This window comes from Sparassis crispa (assembly GCF_003851025.1).
Source record: "Sparassis crispa DNA, contig_000004F, whole genome shotgun sequence".
Classification (NCBI taxonomy): domain Eukaryota; kingdom Fungi; phylum Basidiomycota; class Agaricomycetes; order Polyporales; family Sparassidaceae; genus Sparassis; species Sparassis crispa.
The window spans coordinates 2,930,877-2,952,919 of record NW_020939751.1 but is presented as its reverse complement, the minus strand read 5'-3'; the positions used below and the strand labels follow the sequence as shown (position 1 = coordinate 2,952,919).

The 22,043-nt window shown below is 52.4% G+C and overlaps 9 protein-coding genes across 9 annotated transcripts; 6 read left to right on the top strand and 3 right to left on the bottom strand.

The window, feature by feature from the left end:
- Nucleotides 1-843: 843 nt before the first annotated feature.
- SCP_0510130 (hypothetical protein) lies at nt 844-1,985 on the bottom strand (the record flags this gene model as incomplete). Its single annotated transcript, XM_027759066.1, has 2 exons — nt 844-904; nt 1,810-1,985. 2 exons carry the CDS (start codon nt 1,983-1,985, stop codon nt 844-846), a joined length of 237 nt encoding a protein of 78 aa, XP_027614867.1.
- A 1,221-nt stretch (nt 1,986-3,206) lies between these two features.
- On the top strand, nt 3,207-5,784 carry SCP_0510120 (hypothetical protein; the record flags this gene model as incomplete). The annotated part of the gene is made up of 5 exons (XM_027759065.1): nt 3,207-3,905; nt 4,022-5,097; nt 5,157-5,177; nt 5,234-5,336; nt 5,407-5,784. 5 exons carry the CDS (start codon nt 3,207-3,209, stop codon nt 5,782-5,784), a joined length of 2,277 nt encoding a protein of 758 aa, XP_027614866.1.
- Nucleotides 5,785-6,604: 820 nt separating this feature from the next.
- Nucleotides 6,605-8,334, bottom strand: SCP_0510110 (hypothetical protein; the record flags this gene model as incomplete). The annotated part of the gene is made up of 6 exons (XM_027759064.1): nt 6,605-6,639; nt 6,693-6,893; nt 6,944-7,394; nt 7,447-8,073; nt 8,128-8,202; nt 8,257-8,334. The coding sequence occupies 6 exons, from the start codon at nt 8,332-8,334 to the stop codon at nt 6,605-6,607; spliced, it is 1,467 nt and encodes a 488-aa protein (XP_027614865.1).
- Nucleotides 8,335-9,503: 1,169 nt separating this feature from the next.
- Nucleotides 9,504-9,859, top strand: SCP_0510100 (hypothetical protein; the record flags this gene model as incomplete). Its single annotated transcript, XM_027759063.1, has 4 exons — nt 9,504-9,513; nt 9,559-9,698; nt 9,753-9,764; nt 9,815-9,859. The coding sequence occupies 4 exons, from the start codon at nt 9,504-9,506 to the stop codon at nt 9,857-9,859; spliced, it is 207 nt and encodes a 68-aa protein (XP_027614864.1).
- A 540-nt stretch (nt 9,860-10,399) lies between these two features.
- SCP_0510090 (hypothetical protein) lies at nt 10,400-11,303 on the top strand (the record flags this gene model as incomplete). Its single annotated transcript, XM_027759062.1, has 8 exons — nt 10,400-10,438; nt 10,493-10,626; nt 10,677-10,743; nt 10,800-10,811; nt 10,871-10,915; nt 10,987-11,085; nt 11,147-11,213; nt 11,266-11,303. The coding sequence occupies 8 exons, from the start codon at nt 10,400-10,402 to the stop codon at nt 11,301-11,303; spliced, it is 501 nt and encodes a 166-aa protein (XP_027614863.1).
- A 569-nt stretch (nt 11,304-11,872) lies between these two features.
- Nucleotides 11,873-12,744, top strand: SCP_0510080 (hypothetical protein; the record flags this gene model as incomplete). Its single annotated transcript, XM_027759061.1, has 3 exons — nt 11,873-12,247; nt 12,326-12,450; nt 12,504-12,744. The coding sequence occupies 3 exons, from the start codon at nt 11,873-11,875 to the stop codon at nt 12,742-12,744; spliced, it is 741 nt and encodes a 246-aa protein (XP_027614862.1).
- A 594-nt stretch (nt 12,745-13,338) lies between these two features.
- SCP_0510070 (hypothetical protein) lies at nt 13,339-17,577 on the bottom strand (the record flags this gene model as incomplete). Its single annotated transcript, XM_027759060.1, has 23 exons — nt 13,339-13,482; nt 13,535-13,601; nt 13,926-13,970; nt 14,024-14,034; nt 14,091-14,157; nt 14,208-14,347; nt 14,404-14,477; nt 14,532-14,612; nt 14,684-14,744; nt 14,803-14,934; nt 14,993-15,025; nt 15,075-15,086; nt 15,148-15,290; nt 15,342-15,372; nt 15,428-15,500; nt 15,564-15,625; nt 15,761-15,894; nt 15,952-16,024; nt 16,111-16,219; nt 16,278-16,302; nt 16,360-16,776; nt 16,827-17,304; nt 17,365-17,577. 23 exons carry the CDS (start codon nt 17,575-17,577, stop codon nt 13,339-13,341), a joined length of 2,625 nt encoding a protein of 874 aa, XP_027614861.1.
- A 231-nt stretch (nt 17,578-17,808) lies between these two features.
- SCP_0510060 (DNA primase small subunit) lies at nt 17,809-19,250 on the top strand (the record flags this gene model as incomplete). The annotated part of the gene is made up of 5 exons (XM_027759059.1): nt 17,809-18,075; nt 18,123-18,722; nt 18,772-19,033; nt 19,086-19,181; nt 19,237-19,250. The coding sequence occupies 5 exons, from the start codon at nt 17,809-17,811 to the stop codon at nt 19,248-19,250; spliced, it is 1,239 nt and encodes a 412-aa protein (XP_027614860.1).
- A 1,721-nt stretch (nt 19,251-20,971) lies between these two features.
- SCP_0510050 (hypothetical protein) lies at nt 20,972-21,826 on the top strand (the record flags this gene model as incomplete). Its single annotated transcript, XM_027759058.1, has 3 exons — nt 20,972-21,055; nt 21,112-21,465; nt 21,521-21,826. 3 exons carry the CDS (start codon nt 20,972-20,974, stop codon nt 21,824-21,826), a joined length of 744 nt encoding a protein of 247 aa, XP_027614859.1.
- Between the last annotated feature and the right edge of the window lie 217 nt (nt 21,827-22,043).

Sequence of the window (22,043 nt, the reverse complement as noted above, 5' to 3'; positions counted from 1 at the left end):
GTGAGCCAAGCCTCCTTCGGATTGGCGCCCTTACCCATATAACTGCCGCTCTTTCAGCAGATGAGTCTTAGCTCTCACAATTGTTCGTGTTTTTATCTGCCACCGAGAGATACCGGAAATGCGTTTTCGATCGGTCCAGCCCGAGCCTGCAATCTCGATCTACTGCTTGGCAGCCAATTCACGGACATACCCGAGCCCGGTCCGCTGTCTCCACACTCGTCGCAACATGCGGATTAGAGACGGGTTTGCAAGTGGGATCCACGCAATCATATGGCGCGTCACTGAGTACGTGTGATCGCTGGCGCGCATGGACTTGGGACTTGCTCAGAAGGCCCGTGAACCCGCGGCGTGTCAGCCGAGCAAGTATCATCGTGGTCATTGGTGCCTGCGGCCCATCTTTTTCGCGGAGCTGCTCAAAGCACTATAGCTTGTAAGTGGGTGATATGCTAGGCACATCGCCCTTTGTGGTCTACGTTGAAGCGAGACCGGAAAGCGTCCGACACTTGTCAACGTCGCTCTGCTTGGACGGAGGGAATTTACCTCATGAACACCCCGAACGCGACATTCCAATTCGGAATGGACGGCAGCGGGCGTGCAGGATCAATGCCTCGGGCGGACAGACGCCAGTACTCTCGGGAAAGGGACAAGAACGCTTACCGGGAGAGCTAGAAGCAGAATGACAGCATGGCGAGAACGTACCGGAGGCAGCATGTTCACGGAAACGGAGAAGTCCCGTCCAATGGCGTTGCAATCCGAGGCTAGATAGCCAGAGTTCCTCCGCCTGCCGCGCGTCTTCTGCTTCGACTTCGCAGGCGGACCATCCGCTGGTCTCAGAGATTCAGTTCAGCAGAAGGCGCCGAGGAACTGGGGGATCTGGGCGCCGCTGACGACATCGACGACGTTTCTGGGGTGAGATGAGATAGGGAGGGAAGGGTTCCTCCCCGTGCATCAGTGTAACACGCCGTTCGCGAGATTAACTTTCGAGCGCAGCTTCGCTCGGCAACGAGGACGACCTATAAAACCCTGGATCCACGTAGCAGCAAGGTACTTCATCAAATGCAAAAGCAGTCAAAGCGGCGACGACGCATCCCCGCTGGCAGACTGGACTTCAAAGGATGCAGCAGGTATATAAGTGCGAACTGCGAGCGATAAGGGCAATGTGGCAGGTACCGAGACACGAAGCAACGTTTCGGGGCGAATGCGATCGATCTCCATCCGAAGCGTAGTAGTCAAGCGGGGTAGATAAAAGACAGGCGGGGTAGCGATGCAGTAGGCTTGCCGCGCACGAGCAGCGCTAGTGATAGTGATGTCATGGTCGCATCTCAGGAGGCAAGCCAGAGAGCAAGATAAGTAAAACGAAAGTCAGGAGTACCAGAGCCTGAAGTCGAAGTAGACATGCGGTGTCATCGCAGATCGGCTACGCGAACGCCTGCCAAGGGATAGCGCTACTCATAGTGTCATGGGCAGGTGTGAACAGAAATGTGGATGATGCGGTTATTAAATAACACTGGAATCAGGACGAATAAGGACGAGGGACTTGGGGATCGGCAGTTGGGTTTCGTCGGCAGCGGACCTCTGGCAGTGACAACAGTTCGGTACCATTAGAGAGCACTACGGTAAGTTTTTACCTCACGACGGCGCAATGGACAGGGAAGAGAGCCGCTAATACGATCCACTCGCCCATCGTTGCTCCCATAGTCAAACGACCGGCGGGACCACTTACCACTGGCAGGCAATGAAACATCCGCAGCACGAACCATAGAACCTGGCGTACTCCCCACTACAGAAGGTGCGGGTGAGACAACTTACAGCTCTCTAGCCTTTGCATAACCCGTGCGGGCTGATGGACCGGATTGGAAACCTTGAAATGCCGCGATCTTCGAGAAGAGAAGCGTGGGCCAGGAACCGGCACGGGTGATCCTGCGCGTTCTGCGTCCGGGGTGCGGACGAGGCGCCAATTGGCCTGGCGCCGTTACAGTATTCATTGACAATGTCAGCCGGGCGCTGGGGAGGTTATTTTTATTACACCGAGTGGGTCAACGTGGACGGCCAAAGGGCATCCAGAAGGGAGGTTTCGTATGTGATGCCACTCGACCACAGCCAACGATGCCGAGGTTCTGACGCTACTGAGACCTCATGGGGAGTACTCACTGTGCTTCTTCGGCATTACACGTGTCGTGAGAGTGCTTGGCCATACCACGAGCGGTTAAGTAATACCACCTGAGAGCGTCCACTTGCTCATGTTGGAGTGATACTCCAGAGTTCGGCCCGGACATGATGCCCTGAGCAATAGGAAAGTTCCGCAATATTGCTGCTTTCTGCATGTCCGTCGGGCGTCAGAGAGACCATCCATGGTCATTGGTCCAAAGAAAGTTAAGAAAGCAAGAAGATCAGAAGGTAAGTGAACCACACTGGAAGAACCTCTGAACGAGGCCAACACGCACGGAGCCGAGGCGAGCACCTGCAAGATACGCCAGACGCCAGAGTCGGCCGCCAGCTCGACTCTTCAATATCGATGGGCCTGCCAAGGAACGCCACGAAGCAAGAAGAGAAGGGAATCCGCGCGTCTCGGCACGACATCCATGTGGAATCAAGGGTGGTCGCCGTCGACTTCGTTGTACTCCGTGTCGCTGAATCCGCGAGAGAAAGGCGGCTTTCGATGATGGAAGCGGACGCGTTTGCCGACTCCGCAAGACGCTCGACGGACTGAAGCAGTCCAGGCGCGAATGAAACCGCAAGCTGCACAGCGAGCTGACAGAGCTCGGGGTGTGTATACCTGCGGGAGCGCAAAGAAGGGGAGGTTCAAATTATTACGGTATGCTGTGCATGCGCTATGCATCCATATGCATAGGCTCGTTAACCAGCCGCTAGTAGACAGGAAGAAGGAGTCGTTCGGCTCGTTCCTCTCTTTAGAGGCTCAGGCCAGCAGCCTGTGGATTCTCGTTAGTCTCGGAACCAGCCGTTCTGTCAGTGCGGGCCCCCAATCGGAGAGCGAAAAACACCTGCACAGCCCGCAGACAGAACGTCTGGTGAAATTCGTATAGGCGGGGGGGGGATTGTCACATTCACGTGATCTTGACGCGTCTTTCTGCACGTCAGGTGTGTCGCGCGTCGCGTCTAGAGATGTAGGTAGCAGGTACCATGTCATAGTACACAATATACCCGGACCTTCTGCATGATACCCGGACTTGCTACACCAGAGTCCTATGAGTTCTGAAAACCTCTATACCCTATTATCAGAGCTTAATGCTGGAGATCCCGTGCAGGATGATGAAGAACTTGACGACCCGGACTGGGATGAGCATAGTGCGGACTCATCTGATGACGAAGACGAAGACACTGACAATACACCTGGGCGCCAACGAGAGCCGAGTGATCCACCGCACAAGATTCGCACACGCAACTTCAGAAACTATCTAGCACAACAAGGTGACATCGCTTCTCGGGTCAAAGAAGTACTTGGCTATATGCTAGAGAAAAAGCTGGACCTGCCTCTGCTTCTCTGGGCCTTGAGCTGGAATGTACCTGAACTGATTGCAGATCCTCTGGCGAAATTCGAACGCACTGCACTCATGATCAGCGATGAACTGGGAGACTTGCTCGGAAAATGGTTCAAGCCTCCTCGTGGACACGGACGCGGCATCAAGACGAAAGGCGCGGCAAGCGCGATCAATACATTCGCAGTCAGTTGCATCAAAAAGACAATACACCGGGAAATGGCGCGCGTCGGAAAAGTCATGAGAACGAAGCCCTCGGACCTCTCGGAAGAAGACCTGCTTGCTATCAGCTGGGAGAAACTACAGGGGATGATCCGCATAGCAGCACCTACGGTCTGGGACCTATTCCATCGTTCTGCGTGGACAGCACAACAGGAGAAGAGAAATATGCTGAAAAATCCCAATTCCGTGAGTCTTTGTTCCCGGAGTCAGAACAAAACTGATACTTATATGCATGCTAAACGATCCTGTTAATGATTGCGATGGGCTCCTACTCGCGCTCGAACCGGAACAGTTTATGTCAGAGGCTCTTGGCTGTTTATTTGAAGAGCTGCGGGACATCAGCGAAGGCGTTTGACACCCTCCATGCACTCGGCGTCTCGATGTCTCAGAAATGGACTTACCATAGTCTCGAAGTACTCTCCCTTCGAGCCCGCCAATCTCTGCTTGATGATATGAAGAAATACCCCTTCTTCATGTCCTACGATAACTTGAACATGCGCTTTCAAGTGTATGAACAGCGTGCCGATCACCATAGCCACTTCGATAGCGGAACGGCGGGCACAGTCTATATTGTCAAGAATCCAGATGCGATCCCTCCAAGTAATCCTGCGTTCCAAGAGAAACGCGCTAGTGGATGCAAGAAACCTATCACAGCATCATTGATATTCCAGCTAGAAATGGACGCCGCACCTCGTCTAACTGCACGTGCTACACACGTTATCCTCCAGTATCTCCTTGACGCACCCGAGTTTGGCCTTGACTCATATGAGTACAAGGAGAGTCCGCGCCTGCAGCCGCCACCACGTACTCGCCAGTTGAAGTGCGGTAAGGAGCATAAGACCACAACGTATATGCTGGATACTCTGCATATAGAAGAGGCAAGCTACGAGGGAAATGATCGTGTCATGGATGAGTTCTACACGCAGATGGGTTTCAACACACCTGAAGAACGCAGGCGTGTAGCAACCGAGACCATACTCCCTCATGTCGGCGATCAGCTCACCATCTCTCGCATACGTGGCTTGAAGGGGTTCCGCTATAAGGACTACAACAGCTGGGATCGAAAGGACTTCAACCTGGAAATCTTCGGGTGGTTCCACGGACTCCTGGCATACGAGCACAACACCCACTCTCAGTACTCCGGCACCCGTGCAGGACTGGGCCTTGTCCATGCTTTTGATCTACTGGACAGGCGAGGTCTGCAGTCAACAGCTACTCAGGGCTTATTCCATCATACCTTCGAGGAGGCACTTGACCACACCATCGAAGCGCACTTCCGTGACATCTGGTGCACTGTTGGCAAGGTTGAGAATCTTAGCGGTCTCCGCAATCTTCCCCCCGATGCACTGCGCGATCTTGCGGAGAAGATTCTGAAGGAGTATGCATCAACAAAGGCGCTGACAATGAGATCCTCGAGCTGCTACAGGGTCTGCACAGTGAATGGCCTGATGATCTGAAGTGAGTGAGTGGACGTGGTGCGACATATGAATCACTACTGACCATGTTGCTTGCAGGCAATACGTACGTGAAAACTGCTGGTTGGTGAACTTGACCGGTTTACCGAATGGGTGGACACCGATAGATCAAGTACAGGAGCATAATGTTAGAGATATCAAAGTGAGTATGAGCAAAAATGCATTGATCATGCCTGATGGTTGCTGCTAATACTCCTGCACAATTCCGTCAGAGCACTTTTGCTGCTATCGGGCCTGGGGCAACTTGGGAGTACATCAACAAGGTTTCGGCCTCAATTCCAGCACAGAGGAACATCAAGGATCACGTCGAACGAGAAGTAAATCAGGGACAGAGAGGAAAATCACACACGAGTCCGGCAAAGGAATCCGATGTCACGAAGTTACAGGCAGCATATAGGAACTCGGGTGCTCACAAGATGACGTCGGGTCGCATACCAAAGCTCAAACCTCAGGATAAGTTCTCAGACTTCTTGGCAAAGGGCGCGGCACTGGTAGCGAAAGGAAAGGTGATCCAGAAGTGGGCAGAGAAGAGGGTGACAAATCGTTCCACAGCACAAGATTGGGATGACTTGTGCACGAGCGTACCGTAATTCCGTCAAAGAACAAGGCTTCCATTGCATTTGTGGATGATATCGACATAATAGAGTGTAATTCTAATTATCTGATGGCGATTGTGGTGCCTGTGATGACGGATGTGAGTGAATCTCTCTGGAGGATGACTCCAGAGACGGGTAGAATTGGAAGCTAGGCGGCAGTGGATATGCTTGATGTGCAGATGGCACAGATCCCGATGGCAGTAGAGGTGCAAAGTATGAATAATACTGAGGATTGCCGGAGGGCAATTCGTGGTGCATTTGAAGCGATGGTGGCGGTAGTGGTGGTGGCGCATATGGTAGCACATATGGATGGAATGGCTGAACGTAAGGTCTATGTGGATAGTAACCACCATGCTGTGGTGGCAGCCCAGGATGATGGTACGGTGGTGGAATGAAGTGGAACTGTTGAGGCGGAGGTGGTTGTAGGGTGAGAGGTGCGACACTTTGAGCTACAGGAACTTGCTGTAAGACCTTCGCGGCTTGCGGTACTGCAGTTGAACGCTCAATGCGTCGTTTGATGCGCCTATCTTCATCTCTCTGTAGCTTGTTTGAGGCGCTCGCCAGCCGACGTTTGTTCGCCTTACGTGTAGTCTCTGTTAACTTCTCTTGTGCCACAGCTGCGTCGATGACCTGAAGCTTTTGGAGGATTTCGCTGCCATGCATGTCGACGAAGACTGTCGGCCAACCTGGGAGTTCATTTTTGATGTCATCCACCGTCTGTAAATGGGCACGCGATGCTAGCGCCGTGAGCACCATGTCTGGTAGTAAAACCGTGTGATCGAAACTGCACTCAGAGTAAGTCCGCAACCAACAATTAGTGCGCCAGGTGGTCAAACTCTCTCGGCATCTCTTGAGATGCTCCCCACGTCTGCGGCCTTTGCGTCGAGTTTTGCCATCCTCACCGTCAGCATCTGGTACTTCTTCATCCTCGTCATCCTCGTCTTCATCACCCTCGTTATCCCAGTCTTGGTCCGAGTCTTCAGTGAATCCACCAAGGAGGTTGATGTAATTCATCACATGCATCTCCCCATCTGACAACTCCTCGCCAGCCTTTCGCCGTTTCTTGACGCAATTGTCACAGCATGGAAAAGATGACGCTTGCTCTACGATGCGTTGAGTACAATATGACACTCTCTGTTATGTGATTACTCACCACAAATGAACACAGTGTCGTCAACATCCTCTTGCTGCCCCTCACTGTCCACTGTTTTCATCAAAGCTTGAAGATCGGGCGAAGCTGGCGGGTTGCTGAAATAACGATCCGTGACATGGCGACGACAATCGACGGCATCAATCCAGTCCCGCAGCCCTTGTTCCGTCTTCTTCTTGTACTCGACATTAGTCCCTGCTATTTCACCTTCCTGTTCCGGCTCTACCTGCAACCGCTCGATGGCCTCCAGAAGCTCATGTTCCTCTTCCGTCGTGGTCTTTTTCTTGCTTCGTTTCTTGGCTCCTTTCTTCTGGAACACGGATGGTTCTACAAAGAATATGGCAAATGCAAGAGCGCCACTGCGTCCGGCACGTCCAGCACGTTGCAACCAAACTGAGAGTGACGAGGGTAACATGTATTGCACTGAGATAATGATATCTTGTATGTCCATGCCCTGTGTGATACATGAGCTCAGCATTCATTGTTATTCAAAAACGACAACTTACCATTCCAGCGGCTTCGGTAGCACACAAAATATTGATCTTACCCTCACGAAACTCCTTCATCACCCGCTTGCGCGCGTTCTTCGTGCGACATGCATGTAGGAAGTTCACTTGATCCTTCATGTCGTCAGGTAATTTGCTCTGCAAGTACTCACTGGCTGCTTGAGCGAGTTTGCGAGTATTGAAGAATACGATGGTACGTGTCAATAGTGTGCCCGAGGCTGCGTCCTTGACCAGGAAATCAAGGTTGTTCAGGGCAGAGGCACCACCGGACAGGCGCTGCACAATGGGTGTAATATTTGGGCGATCATTCCCGAGATTGAGGTGAAATGTAGATTCCGCGTCAAAGTGAAGTTTTGAGTGGACTTCGGAAAGGACGGGTGGCGGGAGTGTCGCAGAAGTGATGAGAAATGGAATATGCCGTGGTACAAATGAACGAAGTTTCTCTAACTCGGCGAACTTCTTGCGGAAATCCCCTCCCCACTGCGAGATACAATGTGCTTCGTCGACTACAATACTCGCAATATTCTTCATGAACTCGGGCGAGCGCATAAGCGCGGAGAATGCCGCATGTTCTAGGCACATCTCCGGGGAAGTCAGTAGCAGCCTGTACTTTCCAGAGACAATCTCCTAGACTAACCATGAGCACGAGCACATGTAGAAGCAGTTAGATCACAAACTTACCTTATGTAGACGGGGATTGTACACTTCTCCATTCACAGCGGTCGCTTCGAGCCCCATGCTTTTAAATCTCTCTGCCTGTCGATACTCGGCACATTAGAAGTGACATATTGATGGAGAAATATAACATACCTGGTCATGCTCCAATGCATTGAGTGGAGAGATAACAAGAACAATTTTCTCGTGAGTATCATCGTCGAACAGAGGCATCGCGAACGGCATCGTTTTCCCCGCGCCTGTACCCGCTATTACAGAGCAATCCAGCCCCAGAACGAGGGCCTCTCCAACGTCGATTTGCCAGCCGTAAGGGAATTTGTTATTGGCCTCTCTGAACCGTTCAATGAGGCGACGACGGCATGCGCGTGAGTCATATCCGCGCAATTTGGATGCCTGTTCTCGCGCAGTCTGCAGGATTCTCGCTGAATTTGCTCTCCGGTTCTTATGCGAGTCATGGGGAGTCTGCGCTGCCGTCGCCGGGATTTCTCTTGAGTTTGCGTCACTTGCGGAAGTGGTTGCAGATGCGTGGGTATGGGTTGGAGCTGCAGATGAGCGAGAAGTCGAGGTAGAACTCTCAGGGCAGGACATAGAGGCAGAATATGTATGAGGGGAAGGTGTATCGTGATTGCTACACACTACACAGAAGACGCGTCGTAGGACGCGTCGCCCTGACGCGCTGGTCACGAAGTGTGACAATCCCCCCCCCGCCTATACGAATTTCACCAGACGTTCTAGGTGGTAGCTGTGCATCTCTTTTTCGCTCTCCGCTGTCAGTTTCACGTGATGCCCTGCTACCACCGAACGTCTGGTTCCGAGACTAGATTCTCGTATGAAGAGCCGCTGAGAAGTCCCCCGTGGGAACTGCGGAGATCGAACATGCCGACGGCAAAAACGCGCACGAAATTTGCAAGGCAATTCCGGATGAATCAGGACACATATCTGGTACAGGAAATGTGGAGGTAATTACCATGCAGTACAATGCGATTTTTCCAGCATTATTAGGGGACGCAATGACTATACAATGCATGTGTGAGGGGTCGCTGCCGTTTGGCCGATGTCAATATTCAAACTCACTGGTTCCCACGGGGGACCTCTCAGAGGCCCCTCCTACTTACGAGGTTCGAGCGGCTTAATGCATAGCCTGCTCGCCGCGCTATGCATGCGTCCGCTGTCCTATGACTACTGGGGAGTTTGCATCGCGCTCAGCTTACAGTAGTCTTCGGTATATTATGCATAGATATGACACCTGCACTGTGCAGGTGTACATGTCATATCTTGTAACGGTGTGCAGGCTGCACACCGTTACACCGTACGTCTTCGTTTACTCTTCACAACATCTACTGATGTTCGCTCAGAATTCAACTTCTAGCCCTTACTACTGGATGTGGGGAGGTGAGTGCGCCCAGAACCCCTCTGGTCACGGCTGAGCGCGGTCAGTGAACTGCTGGTCGTCAAGTTTCAACTTGATCTCAAGCGCTGTCGTGGGCGCGGCTGGGTTCGTCTCCGTTCTGTCGCCCAGTAGGAATACACCGTTACTGGCCTTCGCACTCGCATTTACGTCGACCGTTACACTGGATGTACGTGCGCCAGAACCCCTTGAATCTGATGCATACTGAATTACCTTTTCTCAGTTGCTATTCCTAGTACGCGGTCTAATGGGTCTGAGTCCAATATATGCTGACGTTGCTCTAAGTCCCGGCAGTTTTTCGCCCTGGAGCAGTCAATGGCACATCTGTGAAACATATGTGGACGTCTGGCAACTCAAAAACATGCTTATAGGTCGGAATTGAACGGGTTAAGGAGTTCTCAGATCTCAAGCAGGAGCCGCCAAAGTTCATCGAACTGGCACGCCCTCCAGCATCTTGGCCCGCGCAAGGCGCGATTAAGTGCGAGGACCTCGTCATGCGCTATGCAGCTCGTGAAAAACGCCATCTTTCCTATACGATATATATACTGTTTCACACCCATTTTACAGCCCGAATTGCCGATCGTGCTGCATGACCTTAGCTCCGAGATCAAAGCCGGCGAGAAAGTCGGGGTGCTTGCTGGACGGGCTCGGGAAAGAGCACGCTAGCTTTGTCATTCTTCCGCTTCGTCGAGCTGACTGAGGGACGCATCCTCATCAATGACATTGACATATCGAAGCTTGGTCTGACCGATCTGAGGAGCAAGTTGACTATCGTTCCCCGTCAGCGTTTTTGGCCGAAGTTGTCGGTTCAAGGACGGACCCTTGCGGCTGAACAGAGGACCTCACGATTATGAGCGGAACGTGTGTTCGATGCTTGACGTGTTCAACAAGTACGAAGATGCCGAAATCGTACGTCCATGCTCGACTCTACGACTGACGTATGCTCATTTACGCTGTCCTTAGTACGAAGCTCTCCGACGCGAACATCTAATCCCTTTGGCTGATACCCTCGCTGAGGACAGCGAGATGGTGAACACGAACGTCTTCCGGAACCTCGAGTCGCCCGTCTCCGAGGGTGGAGAGAATTTCTCTACCGAGTGAGCGCAATCGTGCAATCGATCTGTGACCATTCTAAACAGACTGACAGCGAGAAGCAGTTGCTGTGCATGGCACGGGCTATTCTCAAATACTCAAAGGCATTCCTGATGGACGAGGTACGTCCCATCGGCTGTGTCCAACTTTCGACATACACTAACAGTTTTATTTCCAGGGCTACGGCGAGGTCAGCGGCCTGGGGAATGTCTATCAAGACAACACACAATTGACTGTCAATTATTCCAGTGTCGACTACGCTACGGACGAACTTATTGGCAAGACAATCAGACAGTACGTTGCTTGTTCTTCGCATTCACCGCATTCCCACATTCACCGATGAATTGATTGTCTACGTATCACAGCGGCCCGGGGAATGTCTATCCAGACAACACACAATTGACTGTCGATTATTCCAGTGTCGACTACACTACCGACGAACTTATTGGCAAGACAATCAGACAGTACATTGCTTGTCTCTTCGCATTCACGCATTCACCTATGAACTGGATCTCCACTTTTCAGCGAATTTGCCGAGAGCACCATCCTCACGATCGCACACCGGTTGCGCACGGTCATCGACTACGACAGAGTGAGTGCTCCCTTTCATGCTGAGTGTCGAGTCTTTCGTCGACAATTAGCAGATTATGCTTCTAGAGGAAGGGCGGATCGTAGAGTTTGACAAGCCCGCCGCCCTCTTCGCGGACCCGGACTCGATGTTTTACTCATTGTGCAAGGCGACAGGGAAGAACTAGTTCGCTGTGCTCAAGAAAGTGGCGGGTATCCAGTGACTATCTAACTAGATATGTATGTGGCGCTTTACTCTTTTGACCAAATTATGGATTGCGCCCTATATTACACCGCGCTGCATTCTGCGAATTCCCGCAGTCTTCCTCCAGTTCCCCGAGTACAGGTTGTGACTCTCCGTACTCAATCCCTTGCAACGACTGCATGCCAGTGCATTTTCCCGAGCATTTTGTAGAGATAAAGCTTGGCAGTCATCTGAGATCTGGGTGAACGAAGTGGCGGCGACCGATCAAGACGACAAATGGAAATAAGGAACACGATGTTCGTGCAGCTCATCCTGGAACAGACGGGAATGAAAGAGAAATACTTTCTAATAGTTTTGTGAAGACGACAGAAGAGTAGATTGTTGATGGCATGATGGGGGGTAGGGGAACGTGACATGCAATGATCCTCTGTCCCTGACTGCGACTCGGATCTGCACTCGCGTAGCAGTCCCAGTATTAGATGGCGACCCAGTACCCTTCAGGCCCAGTCTTCTCCCCGTTGCCCTCCTTCTCTTCACCGCCATCACCGTCCTCACCGTCCTCGCCCTCACCGTCAGCGACGTCCTCGAGCGGTGATGGCTCGACACGCACAAACACCACCACGGTCATGTTCAGCTTCATCATCGTCTTCCTGGGCACCTTTGGCGCGTTAATGATCGGCGGCGCCTCGTGGTATCGCTGGAAGGCGCAGCGACGCCTGCGTGGGCGACTGGAGCTGGAGAGCAGCCGCGCAGAGGCCTACAGGCCCAAGCCGGAGCTTTGGGAGGTCGCGATAACGGGCGCGCCACCGACTTCTGCCGTGGGGCATCAACATTCACCATGGGAGTCCTTACATGTGAGTCATCCTGTATTGAACACAGCGAATGACATGGGTAACCGGTGAACGTTGCTATGTACTTTCGTGCGCTCGCAGCCATTGGCAGTCTCACTCGACGTCGAGGCGTGCGAACTTACCCGCTCGGACACTCTCCGGACACCCACCGCCGAGAGTCTCTTCAGCGCCACAGGAAACTTCATTCTCCCATCGCGGCCTCTCTGGTACGTGTCCCCAATCACTACATGCGCCGTTCACCAGCTCAACGGGCGGACAGGTACTTATCTCCGCACGCGAAAGAGCGGCCGAGCATGTCCTTCTCTTATCCCGTGCAGCGTGCACAGGTCGCCGTGCTGATAGCTATGCCCTCCCGGTGTCTGCCCCGCACTGCTCCGCTTGGTGATGCGGTGGGCGAGACCGCGGCTGCTCCGGCTGTCTTGGAGGCTCTGTCCGGGCTTGCAATTGGGACTGCACATGTCACATATATGGATGATGATGCATCACTGTCAGTGGGCTGAATGTCAAGAACCACTGCTCTGTTTTCCAAGTGTTCCTTCGCAAATATGTGGTGGGTGGGCATGTAGCCCGGACAGATGCTACACATTACTGCATGCCCAGACCACCACACATTCGTTATGGAACACCTGGCTAACAAAGCAGTGTGTAGTATCTGCTTTCGGGATTCATACTGCTTTCGTGGTTATTTTTTTGTAAGTAGAGATTGTATATTATTGCACGGACGCGGGGTTCATTTGTAATGGTACTTGTCGGTGCTAGAACTGCACGTGAGCATACGCTCATTTTTTTGTAACAGGCAGAGAGCAGCAGTACGAAGAGAAGATGAAACAGTAACACTCAAAGAATGGGTGACCTGTGCAAACAAATGCTACTAGAGAAGACATAGTGCAACTTGAAGTGGGCATCCGTGTTAGAACGATATGCAAAGCATGGAATAGGAGTCTGCGTCACGCGCAGAGATAAGTATTCCTGCCTAGCGGATGGTCAATGCGAATCTCAGGTTCAGCATATCGAGCCCGTCGTTCGCGCAAGTAGGGACACGGCGCGGCATCACCACACCACACCTCTTAAGTTCTCTAAAAGTACCAGATTCTCTATGACCGGACACCCGCCTTGAGCACGGCGAACTCGTTCTTCCCCGTCGCCTTGCACAACGAGCAAAACTTGGAGTCCGGGTCCGCAAGGAGGACGGCGGGCTTGTCAAACTCTACAATTCGACCTTCCTCTGGAAGCATAATCTGCTAATTGTCAACGGAAGACTCGGCGCTCAACACGAAAGGGAGTACTTACTTTGTCGTAGTCGATGACCGTGCGCAACCGGTGTGCGATGGTGAGGATGGTGCTGTCGGCAAATTCCCTGATACGTAGACAATCAATTCATCGGTGAATGCGGGAGGGCGGTGAATGCGGGAGGGCAGTGAATGCGGGAGGGCGGTGAATGCGGGAGGGCGGTGAATGCGGGAGGGCGGTGAATGCGGGAGGGCGGTGAATGCGGGAGGGCGGTGAATGCGGGAGGGCGGTGAATGCGGGAGGGCGGTGAATGCGGGAGGGCGGTGAATGCGGGAGGGCGGTGAATGCGGGAGGGCGGTGAATGCGGGAGGGCGGTGAATGCGGGAGGGCGGTGAATGCGGGAGGGCGGTGAATGCGGGAGGGCGGTGAATGCGAAGAACAAGCAACGTACTGTCTGATTGTCTTGCCAATGAGCTCGTCCGTTGCATAGTCGACACTGGAACAATTGACAGTCAATCGTGTGTTGCCTTGATAGACATCCCCGCTGACCTCGCAGTAGCCTGGAAATGAAAGTGTCAGTGTATGTCCAAAGTTGCGCACAGCCAATGGGACGTACCTCGTCCATCAGGAGTACCCTCGAGCATTTGAGAATAGCCCGTGGCATGCACAGCAGCTGCTTCTCGCTGCCAGCCTGTTTAAAGTGGTCACAAATGGATTGCATGATTGCACTCACCCGGTAGAGAAATTCTCTCCGCCCTCGGAGACGGGCGATTCGAGGTTCCGGAAGACGTTCACGTTCGCGTTCAACGTCCCGCTGTCTTCAGCGGGCGTGTCGGCCGAGGGGATTAGATGGACGCATCGGAGAGCTTCGTACTGAGGTCGATTTACGTGAGTAGTGCATATTATTCTTCAGTGAGGCGTTGACGTACAATCTCAGCATCTTCGTACTCATCGAACACATCGAGCATCGAGCGGAGTGTCCCACTCAGAATCGTAGGATCCTCTGATTCTCGAGGATCAGCATTTCAGACGAAGCAGATGCAACGAGACCACTGACGAGGGATAATGGTCAGCTTGCTCCTCAAATCTGTGAGGCCCAGCTGTGCAATATCCAAGTCATCAATAAGGATACGCCCTTCTGTTGGCTCCACGAAGCGGCGAACGACAGCGCGAGCGTGCTCTTTCCCGATCCTGTCCGCCCAAGCACACCGACCTTCTCACTCGGTTTGATCTCTAAACTGAGACTGTGCGGCACATTTGGCAGCTCAGGCTGGGTACACAGCATCAGGAAACACCACGGGAGACATTAGGAGGCAGCGTTAACTCACCGCGTATCGGATGACTAGGTTCTCGCATTTGATGGCGCCGTGCTCTGGCCACGATGCTGGAGGACGTTGTTCCACGAATTCTGGGGGCTCCCGCTTGATCTCGGAGAACTCCTTGATTCGTTCAACTTCAACCTATTGGCATTCTAGTATGTGAGCGAGGTCCAGTGTCACCAGCGACCAACACATGGACCATAGACTGTTCCAGAGCAACGAACCACCGAGACTATGACAAATTTGAGTTTATGAACAACTAAGACAGATGCACGGCACACCAGGAACAACAACTAGACCATCGCAGACACGTCAGTATGCACCAACCAACAAACAAGAAAGTGTATTACATACATCATTAGTTACGGTTGAAGCAAAAGCTAGAGTGAATCCCGCCAAGGAAACGGAAATACTGGGCGTCAGGATAGCAATGAGTCCAGTAATGCCCACTACAGCGCTTGAGAGTAGGTTGAAGCAGGCAGACAACCATCGAGTCACTATGCACACCGAATGAAAAGCAATCCTGAGAGTATCAGCACCGGGCTCACCTGCCCACGTCCAGTAGAACGGGGTGGAATTCTGGGAGAGATAAAGATAATGAACAGCGAATTTCCCTGAGATATTGGTGACAAACTGTGTTCACACAGCACGCAGCATGTCTCCCAAGGAATTCGATGAGGCTCCGAAGACTCGCACCACTGTGACCCCTGCAATATCAGTGGCAAAAGAGACAGTCACAGACCTCGATGTAGTAGTTGAGTTGTTGGTACTTCAGTTCCCTTTCACGAACCTTCAGCACTCTTGCTTCGAAGCTACCTTCCCACGCCATAAACTGGAAATTTGATTAAATTCAGGGAAAATTCGACATAAAGGGAAATATTTCCGACCTTGAGCATATGGATTGCACCGAGAATGTAGAGACGCTTCAGTTACATCCGGAATCGACAATTAGACGAAGGAGACAAACTTCGTTCAGCAAGCTGACTCGTTCATCTCGGGCCTTCATGAGCTTCTCTTGGGCACCCACGACTATCTTCCCAGCGAAGTGGTTCAGAGGCAAAAACAGACATGTTATAGCCAGACCGAAGAAACAAGAAACACCTAAGATATGAAACGTAGGTGAGTTTGGTCAATAAGATGTGACTAAAAGCTGCCTACCCAAAAGCTTATACAGAAAAATTGTCCCAATTGTGATCTCGACAGGCGAGTCAATAAGAATAAAGAGCGCTAGCTGTCAAGTGAAGGAGGCAACGCGATCCACATCAGTTGTCATGAGTGTCATGACGTGCGCCTTGCTCAAGAACTCGTCCTAGCTACCTTCCTTCTTCGCTTCCCCACCACCACCACCGGCACCCTCTCCTTCTGCACCATTCCTGACTGCTGGGGCGGCGACGATAGTTGATACAGCATCCTTGCGAACGAGGGTCTTCGCGAAGAAGATCGTGTTCAGCTGCACCCGTAGCGGTACTTGGAGGTTCACCCACGAGACCGAGAACAGTTGGCCGGTGACTATCACACAGGACCTGTGAATCACCGAAAGCAAGGTCTATCATTAAGCTGGCTTACGCAGTTGCACAAACACGTTACTGAAGAAGAGACCTGCACAGTACACCCATGCCCATCCTTTGTCTGTCCTCCAGGGGTCCTTCTCCAGATATGAAATAATCCTTCGCAGGAAGAATGCCGAAAGATAGAATATGGCCGCAGAAATGGAAGCGAGAATAAAGATAAGAATAAGTGAGTGCGCGTTTACCCGCACCAGTCGATACGTCAGTTCCCAGCCAGAATCAAGCTTAGGACACCAGTCCCGAATGCGGAGTTTCCAGCGACGCATTGCGGCACGCATGCCTGCGTATATGTTCGCTATGCGGATGTCGGCGGGGACAATGGGAAGGTCAGCAATCTCTATGCTTTCAGCGCTACTACCGAGCATCACGACTTTGGCGCAGTAGGAAAAGCACAAGATATCCCACACAGATGCACCTATAGTCAATCAGAGTCAAGCTTTTATTCACCTTCGCTTGAAGGCCTACCCGTTACACAGCAAACATTGGCCTCTTCCCTGGTGTTGACCAACATGAGAGTTTTGTCCGAGTATATCCTCTCCGAGGGGCAGTGGAGAGGAGGTCCACAGGGTATGTTGACCACTATCAAGAAGGCCGAAGTATACAACACCAGAGCATTATACCAACGAGCAAGAGGTACAGAGACATCGCCGAACGCTGCCGCGCCAATAGACCGAGACGACGGCAGTATGGCTGTCGTGCACTGCAAGGCAGTCGCTACAAACGTTAGGACGAATAAATGAATGACAGATTCAGAATGAAGACTGTACTGCTGGTTGAGTGCGCGAGCCGAGACAAGAAACACATAAAACGCGAACAAAACACGGAGAGAGCAGACAGTCAGATCGGTTTGATATTCTTCAACGATTGCCCATCCCAGAGAGACACAGTCAGAAATTAGAACACCTGCAAGAAGCAGCACTATAGCAAGCTTCCAGAGACGCATCTGCAATATTGCAATGCAATGTAGTAAGCGAGAAATAGTGACAATAGCACTGCAACTTACTCGTCTCCAAAAGCTGTCTTCGTCGACAGGTGTGCCATCGAGCGCGTCTTCTGATGTTGTGACATCGAAAGGGTCGTTCAGGAGAGATTCTTGCTCCCGGACATTTACTGGAAGCTGTATCTTGCCCTCGCGAGCAGAGATCAAGAACACACCGAAGCTGCAAACCGCGGTGGTCGTAAGGAGGATAGCAACCCCGAGCGGGTACTCTGGCATGGCCGTCAGGACCAAAGGAACAATACAGGCCGCCTTCAGCCAAACCCGACCAAAGCTACGTATGTGATACGCTGGAATTGCTTGGAACAAAATTCACGTACCATGCACGTGTATAACGTGACTGTGACATAGCGCGACTGTCACTTTATCACGTTGCACTGACAAGGTGCGCGGCACATTTCACCACTCTCACATCTACCACCAGACCATACTTTTTCACGCGTTGTTATCATGGCTATCGCGAATGACATAGAGCTACCTTCACCTGAGATTATGCTGGCATTCTATCGCAGATTATACCCGTTCAAGTCTATTTTCGGCTGGCTGAATCACGAACATGCCCCGACACGGCTCTTCACCCACCGAGAGTTCTCGTTTACGCTACAAGGAGACGTGTATCTACGTTACAACTCTTTTACGACGGCGGAGGACTTGAAGAAGCAGGTGTGCACGTTGAACCCGACGAGGTTCGAGATAGGGCCAGTGTACAGTGCGCGGGTACGTGGCACAGCATCGCGGGTACACCGTCTCTCACATCTCTGCAGCCCCGGGACAAGAAGACCGTTCGGCCAGGCGCCTTCACACCTGTCTTGCGGGAGCTCGTGTTCGATATCGACATGACCGACTATGACGGTGTCCGCACCTGCTGTTCCGGCGCGGACATCTGCAAGCGCTGCTGGATGTTTATTGCTGCCGCGATGCGCGTGCTAGACAGCGCGATACGCGACCAGTTCGGTTATAAGCATCTGTTGTGGGTGTACTCGGGTCGGCGCGGGATCCATCTGTGGATATCTGACAGGGAGGCGATGGAACTCACGGATGAGGAGCGCCGCTCGCTCGTCAACTGGCTCACGGTTATACAGGGCGGGAAGGACATGAGCAAGAAGGTCAATGTGCGCATGGGCTCGCGCTCGCTCCCGCCGTCGCTTCAGTCAGCCCTAGGTCTGCTTGCCCCGGTCTTCAGCGACCTCATCCTTGGCGACCAAGACTGCTTCGCATCGGAAGAGGGTTGGCAGGAGTTGCTGAAGCTCATTCCTGATGGGACAATTGTCGAGGAACTGCGAAGTGCTTGGGAAAAGAAGCCGAGGTCCTCCGACGACAAATGGGACGATCTGAGTAAGAAAGTGAAGAAGAGTCCCAAGTTTGTTCGTCTATTGTTAACTCCACCTGCACGCTTTTTTAACTCTCCTACAGAACATCCTAATGGCAGCGAGGGAGGACATCATTCTGCAGTACACGTACCCCCGCCTCGATGCGGAGGTGTCGAAGCACAGAAATCACTTATTGAAGGCGCCCTTCTGTGTACATCCGAAGACGGGGCGCGTGTGCGTCCCCGTTGATCCTGATTCTATCTATAGCTTCCAGCCGGAACGAGTTCCCACTGTAGGCCAACTTCTGCGGGAGCTCGATGAGCTAGCACCGAACGCAGCCGGCGACGGAGCAGAGCGTCATGCGGGTATGTATTACCATTGCCATCCCGTAGCTGTTGGCTGAGGCGCACGGCACAGATTGGGAGAAGACTTCGCTCAAACCCTATGTCGATATGCTGGACAGGCATGTGATGGCGCTCATGGAGGACGTCCGGTGGCGGAAGCGGGGCACTGGTAACGCTCAACTGCGATTATCTCTCGTCCCTTTACTGACTCATGTTCATCTCAGACATATCGTGGTAAACAGCATTTCTCCAGGATAATTCTCGTTGCTGTCTCCCTACTTCGTGCACGATATCTCTGTCCCGCGTCTTGTTGTTGCAGTTGATGTGACAGTAAGCTCTCTATCAGACTTGTCTGAAGACCGAACTGCTCCGTGGAATCCTCTGAACTTGCACAGGTCCGACGATCCAGGAAAGTGTGACATTGAAACCGCAAGCACTCATCGTGGTCTAGTGTCAAAGTCCGAGTAAATCTGTACGAAAGGATTCTGCCAGCGCTGAGCACTGCCACTTGAAGTGACCAGGTGACCACTGGCCTCCAAAGCTCGTTCAAATTAGCTCTCCCAATACTTACGTCCACGAAAAAGATTGGCTCCTGTAGCGAGCTGTGGCTATAAGCTTAGAGTTGCTCGGGAGCTGTCGCGTTCATGGGACATATGTATTTACAGATTTCGCAGCTCAGGCCAAATACCTACCTAACGGGTAATATCTGCGGGTGGCGTGGCTGCTCAGCTGCCACCCATGTCCTGTCTGCGTCGGCCGTAGTGTCAGAAGGCAAGTAAGAATGAACGGGGAGCAGGATGTCTTGTCTAGTGGGTGAGGTTAATGGTGTTTTTCACCACCCCAAATGCTCAGAGGCCAGCGTGCGCAGGAGGTAGCAGCTCTTGGCCCGCCACCTGGCATACGTTAGGCAGGTATTTGGCCGGAATAAATAGTACTCCGTGGCTGTAGTTTCATATGCAAACGACTGTACCGCACGCTACCCTCAGCCCATGGCCGCCGTTGTTTCTGACCTGAAACGTTGGCGAAACATACGCCCTCTGCCCACACATGGCACTGCCGGCGAACGAGTCTCACCCCAAATCTGATTGATTCAAAGTTCGAACTTCGACTCGTTACGTGCTTTGGACTTGGAACGCGGTACTAATGCCCCGGAATCACCCATTGACTCATCCTTCAGCGTCTCCCATCGATCACTCGCACAGTTGCTCGTCCTTCTGCACCACACACGTACCATATGCAACCCATAGTATCTTGCAACTGATCAACGAGATTGGCCGAAGAACAACTGCGGCGCACAGAAATACTCGGGCGCTTCAGCACTTGCCCAAATTTCCGACTTCTGCGGATGAGTGATCGAGTCCTGCGGATGCTTTTCTTCCCCTTGGCCCTGCGCTAATATCGCGCTAAGGCGTATGACCCGCAGCCCCGCAGTTGCACGGAGGTTGCGACGTTCTGGCGCTCGACACCAGCCGCCTCAATGTCAGATATCGCATTGAGCGAACCTGTCAAACGGGGAACGACCAAGCTGTGTGTCCTCTTCTGCGCTGGTGAGCTGTTCAATATTTGGTTCATCGGAAAGTCATATGTTTCATAAATGAAATTCGTAGGCCAAGAGGATCGTGCGCCGGTCTTTAACCAAGGGACACCATACAGGGGCCATTTAGCGTTAGACACGTGAGAGCATGCACCCATTGCCGATCATCGTTCAGGCGCTCCGCAGCCCAAGTTGACTCCTGAGCCGTAGCGGTGTAACCGCAGACTGAGTCACTTGGACCTCCCACGCCGCAATGGTGTATATAGCCGACGACTGGTGCTCCTCTTGGTTCACAGAACTTGAAACTGCACAGCGCCGCACAATTGCGGTCCCCTACGCGCTGTCACTCGACTATATCTTCAACGATTCCTTCTCCCCTGCACGCAGTTATCCACCCTGCAGACGTTGGCGATGAGACAAATACTATGCTCGACGCGTACACTCAACTGGATGTACTTCTGGACAAGGCTGCATTCGTAACTATGAATACTCGTTTACAAAGATTTTCGGTACGTGAAAATATCTCTTCGCAGGATACACTAGCTGACGCGTCCCACTTGCCCAGAATTCGGACGATCTATCCATGCATCCTGTCTTAACTGCAGGAGATCGCCGTGACATCCCGGGCGCACCTGGCGCGTCTGCTCCTGGTGCAGCCACCACCTCAGCCAGCGCGTCAAGCTCCACCTCCGGTTCCACAGGCGCTTCTGCTGCAATTCCCGCAGCGATCGCCGTCGCCGTATTTATTGCTGTCGGCCTCCTCGTACGATGGGTATACCTGCGGCTCGTTCGGAATGCCGAGTCCTCGCAGTCAGATGGGTCTTCGAAACACCCTGGTCATCCGACTTTGTGGGACGTCTCGTTGATTTCTCCGAAGCGCGACACTCATCCGGCTGAGGCGAAGTGGCAAAATTTGATGGTGAGTGTTCCTTCTGCGCTCTCTTTTGTATCCATCCGCTCACAGGGGGGCCTAGCCTATCTCCACGACACACATTACGATAAAATCCGAAAATTCTGGCGATTCGGTTTCACGCCAGAGACCAGTCTCCGGCGAATCGCAGTCCACGTCTTCAAGCATGTATATTTTCTCGAAACAGAAAGCACGACAGCAAGCTGAGGGGCAGCTGCAGATCGCTGTAGCCATCGCTATGCCCCACCGGCGAAGTTGCGAAGGCGCGGGTCCGTCAGAAGATGAGAAGAATGACGATGAACATCCGGAGCTCTGTCTGGGTTTTACTAATGTATTGTGGAGTTCTGCGGAACATGATGCGCTTCGTTGACTCACCGCTAGTTTTTGTTTTATATCATTTGGAGGAAAATCGAATTCGGTTGTCATTGTGACGGAGTCAGTTCATAACTTAGCAAGAGACCACAATGATGACGCACTTTGAGAGTAGGTATATCTCTTATCAGAGACATCCTGAAACATAATGTAGATGTGCTAGAGATGAGTGATTCAGCTTCCCTATAGTTGTGTTCAGTCGAGCGGCATTTCCG